This window comes from Notothenia rossii, assembly GCF_949606895.1.
Source record: "Notothenia rossii genome assembly, chromosome: 11".
NCBI classification, from domain to species: Eukaryota; Metazoa; Chordata; class Actinopteri; order Perciformes; family Nototheniidae; genus Notothenia; species Notothenia rossii.
Window position 1 is genome coordinate 14,456,103 of NC_136910.1, and position 21,870 is coordinate 14,477,972.

Below are 21,870 nucleotides of genomic sequence, written 5' to 3' on the forward strand. Positions count from 1 at the left end.
AGAAAAAGATACATTGGAATACAAATGTTAAGTTGAACAGTATGCATTGTTACACAAGGCTGCATTAGGGCTGCTCAATTAATCGTATTTTAATCGCAATTACGATTATGGCTTGCAACGATTACGAAAACAACGTAATCGAAATTAAAAATGTATTCTTTTATTATTATTACCTTCTTTTTTTTCCATTTTTTTTTTTTTTTTTTTTTCAGTTGAATTATACTTAAAGCTCAGGGTAATCAACTGTTAAAAACATACTGTTCACATTTTTTTTCTCCAATAAATGGATGTTTTCAAAGTAAATGGATAATCGTTTTTGATAATCGTGATATCAATTATTGACCCAAATAATCGAGATTATGATTTTTGCCATAATCGAGAAGCCCTAGGCTGCATAGGACTAGAAAACCTTCATGACGTCAGCTGGGAAACTTTATTTATATTACCAATTTGTAAGTACATGGAGTTCAGAGACCTTAGCAAATGTCTTTATATAAAAAAATCTAATAATAGACCATATGCATACAAGTTATGTATGGTTGACATCTTAAGACGAGGGTTGTTATTTGATGTTTTCTAGATCCTTCAACAACATCCTAAGGCTTTAATCAGCACATCAAGTTTGCTCAGTTGTCATGGAGATGTTTCAGTTATCATGGGGATTTTCTTCATGTAATAATGATAATCTCCTTAAGATCAAGTAGACTCTTTGCTCCGATGAACACCATGAGATGTGGTCTCCATAGATAATATTCAGTACTGTGAATGGCCTTGTGCTGAGATTTTGTTCAGTCATTAAACAACCTTCAAGCTCAAGTAATGTTTAAGTTGATATAATAACAACCAAATACAGTATATTATGATATGGTATGTTCTCTGGATTTAGTCCGGAGATATTTATTAAAGAAAAAAACAACAGATGGTTGACTAAGGGATCAAAAACAGGAGAAATGTAGTACTAATCAGGAAATTCTAAATTTGAGTGGACTAACTTGTTGACCAGTTGATTAGTGCATTCAATCGACATATCTGTGAAAAATGTCATTAGACCACCACTAAAAATTAGTCAACTAATCAACTAAGAGGGCGTGGGTCTAGGTACTGCATCACATACAAGAATAAAACAATCACATCTATTTGATTGATTTGCAACACTGACCTATCCTATAAAACAATCCGAGATAGAGCAGAATCTCTCATACTCAGCTGTTCTCAGAGTTCACCCGAGGTTCTCCTCTGGGTCAGTTGACAAATCTACATTGTCCCATGCTACATATTTGTCATATTCTCCAACCCAACCAAAATATCTGAAAGGACCTGTGTGGGTTAATTGCGTTTTGGATGATCGCTCGTGATGGGAAGCAGTCAGCCGGCCCAAGATGCCCGATCATTCTGACCTTTTCGCCTTTATTGTCATCCGTCTGTCTCCGTAGCAAGCTGTTCACAGAGTTCATCCTAAAGGTTCCTCTGGGCCGCCTGGTGAAACAGAAGCTAGACTGTCTGATTGACATTGTCCACAGCGACCTCTTCACTCATCACGGTAAGTGCACACATACACAAACTTTACTCCCAGTTCTTCGGTGCATGAACCTTCACTCACAGAGCAGTAATAAAGGCAATCACATACACCACCTGCCTCCCCTAGCCATGTGAGCCCACAATGAGGGTCATTGGTGAGGCGTAGTGGAAATCCCTTTTGTCATATGAGAGAGTTAGGCAATCTTAGAGCTAAAATCCCCGAGACTTGACTGTAGCAATATTCACATCCACCTAGTCTTCAAGTCCCAACCCCTGCTTTCCTTTGTTTGAATTTGTAATCTTTTTTTCTATAAGTTTACAATATATTATTATTTCTGTTTGGGTTTCCCTTTAGTTTTCAGCAATCCAAAATCATACACATTCACACTTTCAAAGTACCGGTACACACTAGCACCATACCGCTCTACATTTTGGCCATGTCATGTCAGATATAAAGGGCATGAATGTATACATGTGTAAGAAGCAGTATCAATGATACTCTTGCAAGGCTTCTCTCTGCCACTGTTTCAGTACAGGAATTACAGGTTGTCCTGTTTGTGAAAAGTGTCGTCTAATATTAAACAGGACACATGGAAAAAATATGCCTTCAATTTAATGATGCACTCCTTTCATACTCAAGCAAGGTCAAATTGTCTGATTGGTGGTTTAGTGTGTAGCTATCTATTGAAGGGCAATGCTCAGCATGTGGTGCTCAGGTAATGACTATTGATCTGTTTGGTGGAATTGTGGACAGGCGAGCCTCCCCGATGCTTGTGAATCACTCGTTGCTGTGATGTAGATACCGGCTACCCTGCCGCTCCATTCCAACAACAGCTCCACGCACCGGTGCTTTGAACATCTCCAGCAGTCTATTAGGGGCATGCGTGTATTTAAACAGCGATGGAGAAGGCTTAATTGCCAATAAAACTGTCCTTTCCACATCAGTATCAAGCTGGGCTCCACTTTGGAGATGTTTTTATCACAGATAATGGCCACTGCGATGAGCATAAGGGGTTAGCCATGCCGTTTTTAAATGTGGTTTAATCAGCTGTGGCAAGTGCAAATGCTCCTGGGACTCACTGTGAGGTGCATCCTGATCCCCAGGTGGTCACTGAAAGTTTGCTCCACTAGCCAATCCTCAAGTGAAATGTACTACAAGGAATGCTTGGAGCAATGAACACCCAGCACGAGGCATCTACCTAGATACTTCTTTGGCAGTCTCCACACTCTTCAATATGCATGCAACGTGATCACTGTTTTGTTTTCTTTCCTGTAGACTGCACAGTGATTAACATATTAACAGTTTCTGCATAAAAGCATGTCTTTAATTAGTGTTCCTCACTCCCCAACAGGCTTTTTTCCCTTTCAAAATGAGAACTGTAGTCAATAAGACGACATCTTTTATCCACAGGTTATATATTTTCGTTTAAAATTTAAATTCTGTGAGGTGAATGGGATTGGTATGCACACACTATTCAATCCTGCAGATGGAAACTTAATGAACTCAGAAAAGAGGACATTTATCTTTTCTGAAGGCAAAACGGTTGTCACCTTCACTGTTTATGATGTAATAGGATAGAGAAGGGCGTTGCATGTGAATCAGTTGTAAATGGGCTCATTGGAAGAGAACAAATACTGTCAGCTGCTCTCCTGGTCTGAGTTAAAGGGGGAAATCACTGTAGCGTCTACAATCTGTTTGCGCTGGAAGTTTGAAGAGAGCGCTCATGGCCTAGCTTGATAGTTCCAGTCTGCTTGTCCTGCTCCCACCCTGCTAGTGTGTGGGTAAAAGTGAATGGTAATGTGTGGTCTTCTATGCACCAGTGTGTCTTTCCACCTGTGTGCATGGCACAGGTATTCAAAACTCCACACAATGTTACACTCCCTCACATTTGTTTTTGTGCTTAAACCCTAGAAGATTACGGAGCACAAAAACACAGATAAACAAAAATAAACATTTTGGCTCCAATCTGTATCAGGCGGATAGCTTGCTGCTCTGTTTCACAGATCCAAAAATATTTCAGTGGAGACATGGTCGTCAATTTGAGTCGGGGCTAGCTTAGCCAAACAAGAGAAACACTTAACATCCATGACTTTCCTTTTGACACATTTCCTGGTGAGAGCTGTATGTAAATGATAGCTGTATTGTAGGTCAGCCTTTCCACTACACTGCCAGCAGCCATCAGGGGCTGTTTATGATTTCTGTAGCTACAGTATTTCAGATGTTAGTCAAAGCATTTGTCCATGCATTGGCTAGATTGGGATAAGTTCTATTGAATTTACTGATCCTACTGTATGAGCAAGCATCTAGCTCCACCAAAAAGACTAAATTGCCCCCTTTCCAACAAATACATTCCTAAAAAGATATTTCAAGAAATGATGATAAGATATTCATGTCATTTGCAGCGGACAATGTAGAAATCAGGATGTAAGGTTAAATATTCTTGTTTTTGATGACCTCCTACCCTGTTCTAAACAACACACGCAGATGAGACAACTTCTTACACAAGAAACCCCCAATACTTACAGAAAAGATAGTCATGATATCTACAGAGCACAGTCCCCAAAGCGTGAGCCATTTTTAAAATGTACGCGTAATATAATTGGTGGATTGCAGTGAAAAAAGGTGAGCTATTTAATAATCCTCAGAGGATGAGATGCATGTAGAGGTTTCTTTTCTATTAGCAACACACTTATGCAAACACATTAGGAAATGTTCATGCTCGTCAGAGGATAAACTACTTTCCCTTTGGTGCCACCTTCAGGTCAAGCCTTTCATACTTTGCACCACCATTTAAAAAGTTTTCTTTCTGTTATAACCATCACGAACAGCCACTGGAGTGTTGCATTTAATACAAACATCTTTAATAGCAATGTATCTGTTTAGACCATATATTAAGTTAAAATCCGATCTCAAAATCCGATCTTCCTTTGAATTATCTTTGAATTATGATTCTTAAAAGCAATTCAATAGGACTCCAGCAGCTACATGCGATTGACTAGATTGCTAGAAAAGAATCATTGTGTTAAATCGATCCACTAATCAATGCCTAAGTCATTAAAAATATAATTTGTAATTCTCCGTGAGTCTTTTATTCGTTACATTTCTAATCACTACATAAGGCATTCATTAGCCCTTTTTTTATTACAAAGCCTCATCATAGTATCAGTGTGGTTCCTATCTTATTGGTTCTGTTTAATTCCAGTTATAACTTTTCTGCTCATGTTTGGCTGAAAGCAGTAGATTTTCCTTTCTTCCTCTATCTTCATGAAGTCAATCCATACCTCTCAATTTAACATGGAGCTCCTTTAAAGGGGTCAGAGAATTGAACACAATGAATGTATTCATATGTTACACTGCTGGGAATTGTTTATGAAGAGGTCCGCATAGGTTATGTTATTCAGTTAGAGCCTGCTCTTTATCATTTGGCCTTGAGCAGTATTGACAATTGGAAAAGCTTTCTATTCGTACATGTGGGTTTGTTTTCATGAGTAATACATATACTGTTTTATTTCGTCCCGCTTGTTTGTCTTGTTAAAGTTGGAAAGTATAGCAGGGTGGCACTTAGGTAAAGGAGTTTCTCTCCAACTTAAGATGAGGATTGTGTATTATATAAGTGTGTTGTTGTCCCTGTTGTGTAGTCTGCCACTGCATTGGTGAAGAAAGGCTGTCTGAGTGAGAGGGGTTTTATTTTTTAACGTCTTTTCCTTTCTTGCCGTGAGGTTATCAATGTGGTTTCCCTCCACAAAGATAGTCACTTAACTGATACTGTGCATATTATTATCAAAGCGGGCCTAACTGCAGTATTTGTCCCTAGGCTTTAAACCTCCACACTGATACACAAATGGCACTGAGATTGAAATCAGAGGCTTTAATACAAAATATGATAATTTTGTGGCAGAATGCCTTCAGTTTACTTCCCTTGAGAATCCTCTGGTTTATCTCGGCTGTCCTCCACGTCCCATTTCCAACCAAATTCTGCTCACTTTGAATATGGAAATTAACTTTTTGATGTTGCCGTCAACATCAGCACACGTTTTTTGGTTTGATCGGATGTTGTGTTCCATTAACTTAGAAAGGTTTGTGTTTTCTGCTGCCTATCTTAAGTGCAAAACACACTGGTAACAAAGTAATTAATCAGTCAACTATATCACCCGTCCCCTCCCAAAAAAAAACACTTTTACAGTTCTGATTGTCTCCTGTTTTGAGTCTTATGATGTCACACATTTTGTTTGGGGAGATTTTGCCACATTAAGTGTAATCAATAAAATCTTCAGTTTTAATGTAGTCCTCTGAGCGGTGAGGAGGAAACCATTAGCGAGCTTCGTGCCTCTTCATGGAGAGTCTGTCTGGAGCATATGCTGCACTGCCTTGTGTGATCCATCATCTGCTCCATGTGTTGAGCGGCATTGTAAATGTGTGTATTCGCTGGTGTCCCTGCAGACTGCCGTGAGATCTTCCTGCCGCTGATGACAGACCAGCTGAAGTTCCACCTGGAGAAGCGCGAGGAGCCCAAGGCGTGCTGCCAGCTGCTCAGTGACATCCTGGAGGTGCTGTACAGAAAGGATGTGGTGAGTGAGGAACAACTAACTCTCCAGCGCTGTGTATTTTCCTTTACCTCTGGGATGAATAGTTGCATAACAAGGGGAACCAGGAGTCCCTCCATAAAAAAGAAACACATTTGGACTGTGGTTTTTACTGAATAGCTACTAATCAATGGGCTGTTTTCCATTTAATCATTTCATTGTACAGTTTATAAAATGGCCGAAAATAGCTGACTGTAATTAGCACAGTTGCTTCTTTTGTTCAAAAGAACAGTCCTAATTTCAATTTTCAATGACATAAACTATAGAAAAGCAGCTAAGAATTCTGATGTTTTCTGTGATAAATGACTATATAACATTTGGTGTGAAGAAATTATGGATATGATTATTTTACTGGAGTCCACTTCCCTTACACTTGGGCATCACTCACAGATGCACACATGAGAACACACCATCAAACACTAAGCTGCTTGGCGAGTGTGTTCTCATCCTCTTCCATGCCCAGACTCCTGATGTCCTCCCTCAGGCCCCCTCAGACCCCCCTCACCATTGATCACCGTGGCCTGGCCTCCCACACTCCACTCTGCCTGGGATTATCTTCCACTTTCACCCTCCTCCTGTCTCTCGCTTTGCCATTTCCTCTCCCTGCATGGTTCTCTCTTTCATACCTGTGTCACACTGCCAATTTTCATACAGCGCTTTTACACCGGAGTACTTTTCCCTTTTAGTTCCGATAGTTCCTGGGATTTTGCGTTCACACCAAAAAGAGAACTTAGTTCATGAGAACTTTTCCCCCCTTTTCAGTCCCTGCTCTAGAGAGCAGGGACTTACCTGGGGAGAAAAAAGTTCCAATTTCTGATTGGCTGGGCGAATTGCAAACCACGCCCGGTAAAACTCTGAAAAGCTTTGTGAAGCCGACATTGTATTTGCTGGCTTTAGCATTATTAGCATTAGCCCCGCGCACCAGCGGAGAGAGACTAACTTATGGCCACACAAAAAGAAACATGGGAGTGATGAGGAGGTGTCGGCGTTCTGGCGATTTACTCGGAAGGCTTCAGTAGAAGCTGCTGGGAGCTTCTACTGAAGCCAGTCCCCAACTCTGGGGACTTCCGGCTGGGGACTTCGGGTGGCAGTATACGCCGTGAAGTTGTTTGCGGCCTGCCAGTAAACCCAAAGCAGAAGAAAAAGAAGTGATGTCAGCGGCTTCATTTGCGTAATCTTCCCTCATGGACTTATTCCGGTGTGAACGCGATCTGCTCTTTAGTTCCATGGGGGAACTAAGTGCTGGGAACTAAGTACGGCTATAGGCTGCATCGCCCATTTATAAAGGAAAACTAAAGGAAAAAATATTTCTGTTCACTTTAGTGTCTAAGTTGTAATACAATTTATACCTCTTTTGAAAAAATGATCTATATGTAAAAGGCCACATGATATTAAAAAAAAAAAATGTCTCCATGCATTTCATTTATTCAGAAAATCATATACCATGTATTATATCAGGAAACTTCTTTGGTTTTCAAAAAAGATGTACGTCCCACATGCATTGGTAGGCAATGTCTGTTATTTCCCCCTCAGATTGTTTGTTCTCCTCTGCAATTGTGTCAATGTTTTTGGGCATTTGTGCACAAACCTACGTGCGCAAGTTCTTCGATCGCAGGAAGAGCTGAGTAAATTATTGAAAGTTTAGGTTGCTGGTTCACAGCTCGGTGTGCTTAGAAGATTCCCCCCACAGAAAAGTAGAGGCATTGGAAGAAGCCCTGCGCTCGCTCACACTCACTAATAAGCAGGTCCCACTTTCTACAACCATACAGCTGGCCAATTGGTGTTTCTCTCCATAAGTAAAAATCATTTTGACTGCATCAGTGATATATATCAGGTCTGTCAGATGTGTAAATAGTCATTGTGGGATTATGAAATAAATCAAACGGAAATAGGAAATGTGGGTTATGGGAAATGAATAACTAAAAAGTAGACAACCTCCTATCACAATGAGACTTTGAAACGGTAAACACTGCTATGTAACAATACAACGTTTTCACACAGCTTTTCCTCAAAAATGGTAATGGTGTGTTGATCATATTTGCAGGGTCCCACCCAGTGGCATGTGCAGATCGTCATGGAGAAGCTGCTGAGGACAGTGAACAGGACAGTCATTTCCATGGGCCGCGATTCACCTCACATCGTAAGTTTGTTTGATTTTGTAACCCTTAGCTGTACTCCTGCCTCTCTCTCTCTCTCAATCTGTTCTTTTCTTCTTCTTGGTTACACACACACACACGCACACACACACACACACACACACACACACACACACACACACACACACACACACACACACACACACACACACACACACACACACACACACACACACACACACACACACACACACACACACACACACACACACACACACACACACACACACACACACACACACACACACACACACACACACACACACACAGTACCATTTTTAGGCTTCTGTACCACAAGCAGCTTAACTCCCACGGGCCCACTGCCAACTTCAATTCAATTCCAAAGCTATCATTAAAGGTAAAGTCTACCTTGGCCAAATGCTTTCACACAACCTCCATCTAAGAGCGGCTTTGATCTGCTCATATCTTCTCCAGCCAGTTGTTTGTGTGGCTCAGTGTTTTATTTATTTATTATTGTGTGTTTGTTTTTCAAAACATTTTCTGATGCTCTGTGCTGTAATCAAATCACACAAAGCGTGTTCCTTCTCCCAATCACTCTCCCAGCAACAGCTCGGTAGCAATTAATGCAGCTATCAGTCACTGTTTGAATATGCTGCTTTATTTCAGATGCAAAGCCTTAAACCACTTTCACAAGTCCAAAGACTCCAATAAATGTCAACTTCTGTACCAGTTGAGTCATAAATATCGACTTTGGTATTGTCTGACTCATTCTATTACACCCTGTATTCATTAGAGCTGCATGTATCTTGAGATGTGACTTTGAAAGGGAGACTTGGGTAATAAACACATCGGTTTTTTATGCTTGGTTTTATGACGATTCCTCTGAGGGCACTTAAAGGCACTTTTACAGCTTACTTAAATACAGCAGAGTGATGAGATGGACATTTTGTCCGGACTCTGAGTATGTATAGGAACGTTGTATCATACTGACTCATTATATTCATACTGTTACTGGATGGCCTAGCATCCTTGCTCCTCTTGTCTCGGGTTATTTATCATATTTGTGTGTTTGCGTTAGTGTAGAATCTTCTTTTTTTTCCAGGTACTGAACCCCAATGGCAGATTTAGAACCCAGAGTCATTACACACTAATCATCCAGTGTGTGTTTATGAGCATTTGTGTTACGTCACAGTGCTTTTCTGCAGCTCTCGTCCTTTGTCCCCCATATCCTGCCCTACCCTCTTGTTCATTCTTCTCAGAGCAGGGATTCTCTCCTTCAGACTTGCCTCTAAAGGTATTCCAGCAATGCACCACCAAGCTAATCGCGTCAGCTGGGAGCCCTCTGTTGAGTAACTGATCGCCTCCTACTGCATAATGTGGGGCTAATGAAGCTGTGAGGTGGGCGAGGGTCTCCCTTCTGCCCCTGCCTCCCAGCCAGCTGCTTGGCGGGGGTCTTGACCTCCCACTAACTCTCCCTCTGTAGCACTCCAGTCCATTCATTGTTATGCCAGGGATACAGGCTCTTCAGCGATGTGAAAAATCAGATTTTCTAAACATATGGTAGATATATTGTCCGGACCAGCTCACCTTCTGCTCCTTCCCTTTTTCCTCTTTCTTTTGATTGTGTATTTCTGATATGAGACTGACCTTCTGCTTAGTCAGAAAGGCTATGAAAGCTCATGAATGCGGCACACACAGGCCTCCTGTCTGCTGTATTAAACTAAGTGCATCCATTTCTGTGTGTAGGGGAAAAGGCATTCCCCGAGGACCAGCCTCCTCTCTGGTTAATGAATCTGCTCTACCCATGACCTCCTGTGACCCTTATTGAACCCATCTACTTTGTATACATGTGCTACCTTTAGTCAGAGGCTGTCTCCTAACTAGCTGGCCACACTCCATTGCCTCGACATTCCTAAGTACCTGCTAAATATTTAGCATCAGTGTGTCCTCTTACCCAGTGGGAGATAGAGGTCACATCTAAGCCTTGTCTTTTTGAGGGCACTACTGCCCTTTCACTCAAATGTAATATAATGCTTGGGGACAGAGGCTTCATTTGAATCATATCCCTGAATCACTCCCTAACGATCAATAACGTTTGTGATGACAGCTATGAGATCAGTTAGTGCTTCTGGATGCGTTGTAGCTTTCTAATCGGAGGACTGTTGTTGCACCGCTGCCTACTCTGCAGGCAGGTTGCGCACTGCTGCTCAAACAACACCGCAGCCAACCACCGACCTTGTTCCTCTGAGTGGCAACGCGCTTACCTTTTTAGATTTCTGCATTAATGTTCTTCTCTTTCTACCGCCTCTCTCCTTCTCTTTCCTTTCTCCTCTCCTGGAGGTGGTGGATACAGAATGATGATGAGAGCCCTCACAGGGACGGTTTGGGGGGCGTCTGTTTTTGTCCTTCGGTGTCCCTGCAGAGCTACGCCTGTTAGCGACTCATTCAGCATTTGCATCGTCGGACATCTCAACGGGCCGCTTCTTTAAATTCAAGTCCACCCTCACACGGGTGCAGATGAATCCTTGTGAATTCATTTGGATCGTTTTTTGGCCACCCCTGCGGAAATGACCGAGTTCTAATGCGGTGAATTACCTTTTCCTCTAGATTTAAGCTTCCGGATGAGCCATCCAGATACACATGGGAATGAGGCTACAGCCGGAATAATGAAACAAAGCTTTGCCTTTTTTTTTTGTCCATCTTATCCACACTGATCTTTGTACATTTTGTTATGCATTGTGAGAAAACACCTGGAGGTCAAAACAAGCTTGACTACATAATGTTTTCTAAATCACCAACTTTACTTGGCTTTAGTTTTGAGGACTAAGGAGCTAGATATCTTGCAGCAGTGCTTCATGGGTATCCTGCAGACTTTCCTGCAGTGTGCAGTAGAGATGGAGTGGAGAGCTGCAGGGGAAGGACTTGTGCTATTGATTGACAGGATGAAGCTGACCGGCTATAGGGCCTGGAGCTCTTTCTTTGCTGCATGCACTCTCAGAGGGAATATATTACAACAAAGCCATCTCAATGACATCTATACACATCAGATCCCAGGCCTATCTGTATCACTCCACCTCTTTATCTCTGTCCTAATATCGGTTTCTGTGCAAATATTCCTCCCAGCAACTCCCTGCTTCTCTCCCTCTTTGTCTCTCTCTTCTACCGGCCAGACTGCTGCAGAGCTCTTACAGAAAAGAAGCATAGTGAGATATGGCACTGAATCATAATGCCTCAAACGTGCACTTATCACTCACCTCTCCTCTCCTCCCCTCTGCTATACTGATACTTTGACTGAGCGTCCTCTTGGGTATCTTGACCCGGCAACAACTCATGTCAGGCGCGTGCTCACTGCTACCATGCTATGGGGAAACCACCGGGACTCGAGTGGTGATGGCCGCCACCTTCAAACCACAGAGGGGGGGCTGCGGTGAAAGGAAGCGAGATGTCTTGTTTGTACCCTCACTGCTGAGCCATAAACATTCACCTGAGGGGACGCCCTGCTACGGATGAGAGGAGGCGGGTAGTGTTGCCCCCAAGCAACTTTGGTTCCTGCAAATTCGTGCATCCATGTGAGGATGACTCTGCATCTCTGGGGCATTTACTCTGCTGGGCTGAGGCCTCATCAGGCAGCTGCATGCACACAAACGCCCGGACGTGCCCCTGAAAGTGCATACACACGGTAAGGTAAGCAAGGCAGGGGTTGCTTTGGATCAGAAGCAGGTCGTCTGCTGCACCCAAAGCTGTGCGCTGATAATCCCTGTGCTGCATTCTGTTCGTGTTTGTGCCACATCACCACATCAAAGAGCAGCCTGATTTTCTCTCACTTTGCATCACATACGATTGTAGAGGTGATTGTTATGCATAACATTTTTCAAACTAAGCCAAAGGAAATCCTAAATCCAACCAATTTCAAATCCAAATAGACCCCATTTAGCATGTTTCTCCTTGCATATAGTTTAAGTTCTGTTGGCCCATAAGGTATGTGTCTCTGCTGCCAACTGTTTGATACCATTAGAGGTGAATGTATATTGTTATAGATGGTTGTTAGTCAACCTTTTAACTGGTACTTGCCTTAATTAAATTAACAACCTACAGAGGTAAAGTCACTAATATAGTACGCAAATGACACCCATTCTTCTTCAGATTTTGAGAGCTCTGTAGATGTCTGGTTTATTTTTTACATTTTGCATATTAAATATCTTTATTTCTTTCTCTTTTGTCAAAAAAACAGTATAAAATACACAGTATTGCACATATTAAATCAATTGCACTTCTTTTAAGGTACAGATAAACATCTACTTCTCGCTTGATGCTACAGCATAATTACTGAAAGAAACCTACTCTGCATGTACAAGAGTGGAGGTGTGATCACATGTAGCCAACAGAAAGCAGCGAGTCGGAGCTCGTGAAGGTCAAACCAGTGACGTCTAGCAGTTTGCATGGTGTTGTAGTGACAGCAGATAAAGATTCCTATTCATTCGTCTTTTGGGCAGTTTTTTTGGCTTTGAGAGGCTTTAAGCTCCTGCAGGCGATGTTAAGGTAAACTATTTGTTTAGATATTGGCTGCTTTCCCTCTCATTAAAGTTGTATTAGCCCTATTGGATGCTATACAACAAATATTCTGTACATTGTCTTTGAACCCTGTGTGGAGTTGCGGCATGAGTTGCTGTCGGATCGATAGAAAGTGATGAGCAGGAAAAAAAGGGGGTATGGCTGTGGACAATTTTTTGTAGATCTCTTTAAAAATTCTTTAAAAGCTAGAAAATATCCTGCAAAATGTGAGGGTTGTAAAAAGCATGCGAGGTGACAAGCCTGCCACCCTGCACTGTAGAAGCCCTGGTTGTGATCAGAAGTGGCACATTCAGTCTGTGGCTCGGTGTCAGTCGCTAACGGAGTAGCTGATGCAGAACACTGCAGCAATACAATCACAGCTATCTTCTGTTTCCCCTCACATGTGCTACAAACCAACAATGTGTTGTGATACTTGGTTTCTTGACTGAACAAAAGTTTTGAACTTTGAACTGAATTTTCTGTATTTTGAGCCAGAACTCTTTCGTTGTATACTCATGAAGGTATGATCATATGCAGTGTGAGGTTTATAAGAACTAGGTTCGATGTATGAAAAGGAATTAAGAATCAGAAATGTTCCTTCTATGCACTGTAGTTTTGCACAGCCCCCTCCACACCAGCTCAAATAAATATATTCCATTAAACCTTAAAATGAATGTATATAGATATATATTTATATAGAAAAAAGTACATTGATGTCTACCTTTGCAAATGTTTTTAAGAAAATAACTGTTATTTATTCATTCTTTACTTCAAAGTCAGTGGATTCAAGGAGACATATTAGAGATGGATAGAAAGTGGATCAAAGAGATTGAATAAACATCTCTGACTTCTTTGTCCTTAAGGTCTCTTCTTTAGATGTGATGGAAGTCTTAGTAGATGATCTACATGTGAGTTATTACGCAAAATAGTTCTTTTTATTTACTCTGCAGAAAATGTATCCTGAACAGTGTTAATTGTGCTTTGCAGTACGGCGATATGCTGTTGCTGTAGACCTCAGAGCGTGGCGGCTGAAGGGCCAACCTCTCCTTGAGGCAGGGAAGAAAAACAGACAGTCCCAACTGGTGAATAGAAATGTGATGCTCACTGACTAATCCTAGAATAGAACCCTGTGGACGTCAGCTAGAAAAATATATGCAAATAGACAGAGGAGAGTCGAATTTGTCTTCTCACCTTGCTGATCTGCGAAAAAATTCCCTTGGTGTAATTTCACACCCTGTTTGAAGAAATTAGTTCAATATAACTCTGCATCAATTTTTGGAAAGCATGACGTTTTTGAATTTCCCATGGAATCCGCACATGTGTCCCAGTACACATCCTGTCCTCTGCGAGAAGGGGCTCAGTATCCAGTGGTGGAGCTCTCCATTAACACCAGGTGTACCAAAGGAGATTTGATAAAAAAAACTGAAGCCTATGGTTAAACAAAACGATGAGTAGACAGACGCATAAATCCGGTGCATCAGTAGTGGGGGAGGAGACGGTCCTGTGATCTTACATCTTACAGGAACCAAAGTTTCCAGCGAGCGTGCTTCTTGGAGTCAGCTTTGGATTTGCGTTTAGGGGTGGAGGTGAAGGCCTCCTGGGGGTAAGGCAAAGAGGGGAAGTGGCCGTCCGCCGAAGGGAAAAGCCTCATCATCAGCGGCTGCAGCTTGTCCTCCTGCTGCTTGAAGTCCAGCTCCACACTGCAGCAAAGACACAGAGACACAAAGTCAGGTCAAACATTTTATCATGCTGGTATTAACAGCAAGTTATTAAAATGCTAGTGCAGAACATGTTGTACATACAAATCGGAGACAGCATTTGGTTATGGCAGACTAGGTTTATAATTTGGTTTGGTGTATAATGTGATAATTGGTGTATTTCACTTGTATTCACTGCAATAGAACATGGATTGTTTTAACCAACCTTTACTTTAACTTTTGGTTTTGCTGTGTATATTCTTCCTTTATCCGTTAACACTCTGGTTTCTGTCCCCTTCACGCTTCTTTTAATCCTGACATTTTTTAACTGCCACACTCCGCCTCTAACCATATTAAGTCTCTACATTTTGGCCTCTTCTCATTGACCTCAGCACAGGCATCTGTCGCAGCATTGCTCAGCCTTTGAAGCAACCTACATTTTATGGCTTACTCTATCCTTATTTCCCTGTAAAATCTCCCAATTCAGATTGTTTCTAATTACATCTGGCTGCCCACTTTGGCTGCTGCCGCCGCTGTGGTGGTTGTGTTATTTGCTTTCTTATCGTGATTCCTAAAGCGAGAGGGAAGCCCATTAGTATTTTTCCCAGTGAGGAGTACTTGGTCACTGGAGAGGGGGTGTTGAGCAGAAGATCTTTTCCTCAGCTTTTTAGGATTTAGCTTTATTTGATGTTGCTGTGATCAATGTACAGTATTGCAACACACATTCTCTCCCTTTTCTGTGTACTTCACATTTATTCCAGGATGCTCGGGGATTTATCTGTTCCAGCCATCATTGTAATCCCACCCCCGCACACTGCTAGGTTCTGCTAAGTGAAACTCAGATTACTGCCTCAGCTGTGTTAAATGTAGAGGAACTTTAATCTGCTAAAGCTTCTTCCAGCCACTAGCCTGAGTCGGACAGACTTGCATAACGACAGCAGGATCCACTTCATGAATACTGCAGTTTGTCTGGCTACAGCAGACACTACCTTTTTACATAGTGAGAGATTATGCAGAACTCAAGGTGAGCTGGGCATCAGACGCCCGCTCCGACTGAAATACATGGCGTGATTTGCCTGTTGCTACACAAGATATTCCTGAGAGAAAATTTCATTCAAAAATATATTCATTACAAAGTACTGGAAGTTGGTCATGATGAGTTTTACATGTGAGCTCTAGTGCACATTATTCTGTCAGTTGCATCAAAGCACTGCCAAATAATCATTTCCAGGCGTTACACATGAGAATTTGAAAGTGGGACGATTGCAAATTAAGTGTCACGGTAAAATACCTCGGTTTCTAATATGTACCCTGATGCTTTTGGAATTGATAAGATGAACACACATAAATGTAGGTATAATGATTGGGTGCTGAACCAGACACTCAGCACTTTGCATTTGTTTGACTCAGGCCTTTAAATGGGGCCAAGAACATTGCAGCTATTAGCAATAAATCACAGGCTGTTAATTACACTGGTGTAAATCCACTTCACTTTGGGGCAAGTCTGTGCAATTTGTGTTCATGCATTTTTTTCTGTGTGTTAAAGTAAATTAGGGTGTTTATATGTGTAAACCTGAAATAGACCACAAATAATAGGCAACAATTAGTTTTTTATGCTTGGCCGGATATATTTGTCCTGAGGTGTGTAACTCAGCTCGGTAACATCTTCAACAATCTATTCTTGACTTAAGAAATAAGTAGTTCATGCCTTGTATTGTTTTACCCCATCTTCTTCAACTTACTCGTTCTGGCATTCAACTGGTCCCAAATTGAGCTGACAGAGGACAATTAGATTTTTAATATCTTTCCACTATCTTATCACTTTATTGATCCTCTCCTGCTGTTAATTGTTTCACTAGGTTCTCTACAGTATTATTAACTTTCTACCAGTTTTAGAACATTTGATTTCCTTTGGTCTTGCCCCAGGGGGCTGCACTTACTCTTTGAATCACGGCCCTATGCGTCATCATTTATAATAAGATCACGGTGTCTTCTGAAGTCAAACTCAAGCTCACACATTGAATGTAATTCACGGGCTGAAAAATTAACAGGCTCTGGCAGATCAAATAACCGGAGTAACACGGCATCAAAGGACTCTGTGATCAATGACGGTGTGTTTGTCAGAGTCTAATGAGTGTGTGGTGGTGTCATTCTGTAGTGAAGCAGAGAGTATATCAATATCCTTTTTTCTTACTCCTATAAAAAAGACTTCAATTAAAAAGGCAGGGAGAGTAATCTATCTTCATTTTTTCCTGAAGAACTTTAGCTTAATGCTGCTCACTTTCTATGGGATTTGTTTCTTCCACACAGATACAGTTTGCCTCTAACAGTGATAGGATTTTCCTCGCTCTGCAGTGTAAGCCTAATACTGCTGATACTGTTGTATGCTGTGCATCCACGGCTCCAGGTTATCGCCTTGCAAGGACACAGCAATTTAACCATATTGATACAACCAGCAGATCATCTTCAATTGCTATATATATTGTACAGTTCATGTTGTGTGTGTAAGCATAACACTTTACGGTAATTATATCATTATTTAAGCATTACTTGTCTATTTGCAGTGGGAATTTGTGTTCACTTGCATCCTTATTAACCAAAAAGGCACATTTTACACTACATTTTCTCTTATATGTATTAGGGCTGCTCAATTAATCATATTTTAATCGCAATTACGAGCATGTCTTGCAACGATTACGGAAACAACGTAATCGAAATAAAACGATTATTTTTGTATTATTACTTTTTTTTTTTTTTTATTACTTTTTTTTTCTTCAGTTGAATTATACTTAAAGTTCAGGGTAATCAACTATTAAAAACATACTGTTCACATTTTTTTTCTCCAATAAATTGATGTTTTCAAAGTAATTGTTTTTAATAATCTTGATATCAATTATTGACCCAAATAATCAAGATAATGATTTTTGCCATAATCGAGCAGCCCTAATATGTATTAAATTAACTATTATATCAATGTGGTCGAATAAAAAATCAAATGAGTCGCTCCAAGAATAACCTGAAGGGCTTTAAACTACTTTTTGTTTTTTCTTTATTACTTAAAATAAAGAAATGTCACTGTAAGGGGTTAAGATAAAGACGGCTTGTGCAGTTGTATAGAAGTTATGTATGTTTACATCCCTCATCATTTACACCATTTATCTCGATTCCTGCCGTGTGTGATGACACATTATAAGCTACATCCTTTGAATGCCCTTTCAAGTTCACATGCTATCTTTGTTTTTTCTATTTGTATTAGCTGTATTGAATTCCCACTAAATCCGTAAACACACTCCATCGGAGACCCTCAGTGTACATATTAGAAACAACCAGTAGATTCACAGTGCTCTCAACACAGTGGTCCTGGTAGCTTAGTATTTCATCTTACCCCGAGTTATCTTTGTTAGAGCTACTAATTAAATGTGCTACTCTTATCAAATATGCCGCTTTCTGCCAGGAGATTTAAACAAAGACGAGGTGTCGTGGCATGTGTCTTGGGAGCAGCATAGCAGCACAATTTAAATGTCATTGAAAGGAAAAAAATCTGCATAACGTCATTTGGGGAAAGCAGAGTGAAAAGATAATCATCTCATCTTTGAAACGTACTCCAAAGGACTTTTAATAAAAAATGTATCCGTTTCTACGCGGCCGAGTGATCAGCACCTCCTTATGAAACTCACGGGCCCTGATGTGGTGCTCCACATTTAGATTTTCTTTTTGTTGTTAGTAAAATTGAATATTGTTAGCATCTTTATGTCCCACAGCCGAGAGTGGGTTGTGGGTTCGGAACCAATTGAAGAAGACACTTTGGACCTTGTCAGTCTTTAACCTCTCTTGCTCTGTATCCCTCTCACTCACTCCCACTCTCTTCCCGTCATGTTCCTGCTCTCTGAAAGAAAGTGTAAGTCCAAGAAAAGAAACACTCAAATCATTCATCCGCATACTACACGCACCTCTCACCTGCCCTTTACCCCACTTTAAACCTCCGCAAGACTTTATCTGTCCTCGTCACCTTCATCCTCTCGGTGTCTACCTGTTTCACATTCTCACCCTTTTTCTAGCCCTATCTTCCGCGGGTGTGAATGTGCGCTCCCTAACGAACCTCGCCGTCCCTTCACACTGTCTGTCCTACCGAGGATCACTTTTGTAGCTATGGTAACCTGCTTGCCACCATGTTGGAAAACATCATTATGCTTGCACAAAAAGAGGTGTCCTCCCCCAGCAGAGTCGTGCGTCAGGACAGGCTGGCTGCTCCATCATTTCCATATGTTCTAATGTAATCATCTCTTCAGCCTTTAGCAACGCTTAATTGATTTTCATAGCCTCGCACACTAGATGGGAGATTTCCCCCTTATTAAATACCCATTCCTTTTTAATATCATATTAGATGCACTGCGCTCTGTTATTTAAATACTATGTTATCATCAGATAGTTGTTTAATGATTAGCTGTTGCTGAATTAATCGCAAGCTAATGACACAATTGCAATGATAGTCCTTTGTGAACAATGACTCCCAGTGTCAGGGACCTCCCCCAATCGCCCCCCTTAATCACATTCACTTACATCTATCTTCCTGTTTGATCTGCACATTAGCTCATTGAAATGTAATGTGAGGAAAATGGGATTACAGGGTTTCTGCGTCAACACCCTTCACGACTTTATGCCTCGGGTTGTAAAATAAAGTGGAATGCTTTTCAAATCCCCAGCTTCCGCTCTATCCTGTCCATCTCATTTGTTCCCACCCAGCCTCTCGCTGTTTGTCTGTCTTGCTTACTGTCGGACTACTTTATTTGTACATTTCTCCCCACCTTTCTCAGTAGCACGTCACCCGTAATGATGGAATGAATTACAATAATCTTTTCGTCCCTTCCTCAACAATTCTGTCTTAATGGCATGTATGTTGTATTAAGCATTGAATATTTGTTTGTTTGTTTGTAGCCTTTGTTTAACCAGGTGAAAATCCCATTGAGATCAACAATCTCTTTTTCAAGGGAGACCCTGCAAAAATGTAATATTTCATTTGAACGTACACAGTTAGCTGTTTGGAGGAGATAAGGTATTCAGGACAAACGGTGAGGTAGAGAGGGAAAGTTCCAGAGAGAGGATAAAAGAAAGTTCTAGATGGTTTTAAAATGAGGAAAGGGGGACCAAACGAGGAAAACTGAAAACAGCAGCTTGTGTATTCCCTTTGAAATCCATGCCTATCGCCTTCAGCAACGTATTGATCTGGTACAGTTGTTATGCTAAGGGTGGGCTCTGAGATGATGCCATAAACTCTTGGACAAATTGATTATGTTGAAGAATGCATGGCTGCTTCCTAACTTGGATAGTTACAATGATTTATAGATGTATATGCCCTTTCCGGTCATGAGACCAGCTACATCATAAATGCAGGAGTTAGGGGTTTGGCCATGGCACGGATATTAACGCAGAAAAAACTCCCCTCTAACCGACAGCTTTCCTTTCCACATACAGTGTTTGTTTCTCTATCAGCTCTGCCTCCTATGCTGTGCTCCTCCAGCTCCGGAGAGGTTGTTTTCATGGAGATCTAAGTAATTAGATTGACATTTAATCCTCCTGCCTGTGTGAAAACAACTGTTATTTTTGATTCTGTGTCCAATCAACACCATTTACCATGCCAAGCCAGACTCTTAAAGGAGGACTTGGTTCAATTTAAAATACTTCAAACATCTCACTTAGGAATTTCTGCCCTGTATCAAGTTGAAACCTTGCCAGGCGCTGGCGAGATTTGTACTGTTTTTGTGCACTTCCTGTGGATGAAGCATATCAATTGATTGTGGCAGATCTAGGAAGCAAAATGTGGAGATATAGTAAAGCGCTGGTTTGAAGACAGTTAAGTCAAGGGCCAAATCTGACCTGGTTTTGTCTGTGCCCCTTTTTCAATAACATTCAGTCTGATTCTCTCTGGGGATTTCAAAGAGCAGGTATGGAAAAAACCTAATAAGACGGATGACACGTATAAATGATTGGCTCATATTCAAATGGGAACACTTAATCATAGCTTTTATTGCAGCCTGTGTTTTGCATATTGAAATACAGGTCATGGCGATATACATCACTGAAGCAACTTTCCCAACACTACAGTTTTAAGTACAGGTACAAGCTGAGCTGCCAAGACAATCTTGAGAAAAAGAAGCTCAGAATGGAATTGCTCCATATATTTAGACTTGTTATCACGCTGCAGATTGTTCTCACAGACTCGGGAAGATGGTTAGTGAACGTCTCTAGATTCTCAGAGGCGGGCACAGTGAGTCTCTGGCAGCCAGAGTGCAGAGAGCAGGGCCTTCTCTTCCCCAGGGCCAAATCACACAGAGTTACCATTACACATGCTGCTGACTAATTTATAATACCAGCTGAGCTCCCTTCCCAGCAGTCTGTCCCATGTCATCTATTTCATTTCAAACCTTTATTTATCCAGGTTTCTTTTTCAAGGGAGACCTGCTCAAGTAGGTTCCACATGAAACATAGAAACATAAAACAACAAAACAAGGACATCATTACAGGGATTACAATTGACATAACTATCCACATGAACAGGTACCAGCAGCATCCGATTGAGTAGCATCCAACCAAGCTTTAAAAACATTTAGTGGCACCAGATTGCTCAGTTACAATTTAATTTGCAGACTGTTCCAAGACAGAGGAGCTGCACATCTAAAAGCTATCTTCCCTAAGACAGTCCTAGCAGTTGGCACATTTAATAAAACCACAGTATGCGATCTCAGGCAGTAGCCACTTACAATTTGCCGTGAGATCAGGGATGTAGGATGGAAGTTTCCCTAACATGGCTTTATATATAAAAATGTACCAGTGACTGAGCCTCCGTACAGTTAGTGAAGGCAAACCTGCCCTTGCATACAGGGTACAGTGATGGGTTAATGCTTTACAGTTTGTCACAAATCTCAGTGCACTCAATAAAAAAAATCTATCCTTTGACCTTGCTCTCAAATAGAACATGATATGCATAGCTATTTTGAGGTTTAGTGACGACTGAGGCCAACCGTATTATACACTAAAACCATTTTATTGATCCCCTCTCTTTAATTCTCTGTTGTTTCTGAGTGGACGGAATCATCAAAGAGAGAAAACCATCAGTACGCATGTGCACAAGCAGGTTTTGTTATATGATTATATTTATGGATTTCTAGCCTCCCTGGTAACCTGGCTCTATAGTTGCCGTTGTCAGTTAATTTACAACTTAAATCAATAGCTCAACAACCTTTGAATGGATTAGAAGGACATTCATGATGCCCGGAGGTAGTGTACTACTAACTTTGGTCCCGTAAAATGTTTTCCTTGTGCCACAATGAGGTTTGGTGTGAACTACAGTGAACTATCGTGACAGCTTCGTAATGGATTGCTGAGATGTGGTACAGTTATTCAAG

The 21,870-nt window shown here is 41.2% G+C and overlaps 2 protein-coding genes across 3 annotated transcripts in view; one reads left to right on the forward strand and one right to left on the reverse strand.

Moving 5' to 3' along the window:
• The window catches only part of dock1 (dedicator of cytokinesis 1), a 169,433-nt gene that overhangs the window by 61,188 nt on the left and 86,375 nt on the right, over positions 1–21,870 (forward strand). For both annotated transcript variants that reach the window (XM_079657413.1, XM_079657414.1), the window contains exons 25-27: positions 1,434–1,540; positions 5,960–6,087; positions 8,147–8,242. In XM_079657413.1, coding sequence (XP_079513539.1) covers positions 1,434–1,540; positions 5,960–6,087; positions 8,147–8,242 — 331 coding nt within the window. The remainder of the gene's footprint in view (positions 1–1,433; positions 1,541–5,959; positions 6,088–8,146; positions 8,243–21,870) is intronic.
• insyn2a (inhibitory synaptic factor 2A) overlaps positions 12,508–21,870 on the reverse strand; it is a 28,241-nt gene continuing 18,878 nt past the window's right edge. Inside the window, exon 4 of the mRNA XM_079657415.1 lies at positions 12,508–14,470. Coding sequence (XP_079513541.1) covers positions 14,287–14,470 — 184 coding nt within the window. The 3' untranslated portion in view covers positions 12,508–14,286. The remainder of the gene's footprint in view (positions 14,471–21,870) is intronic.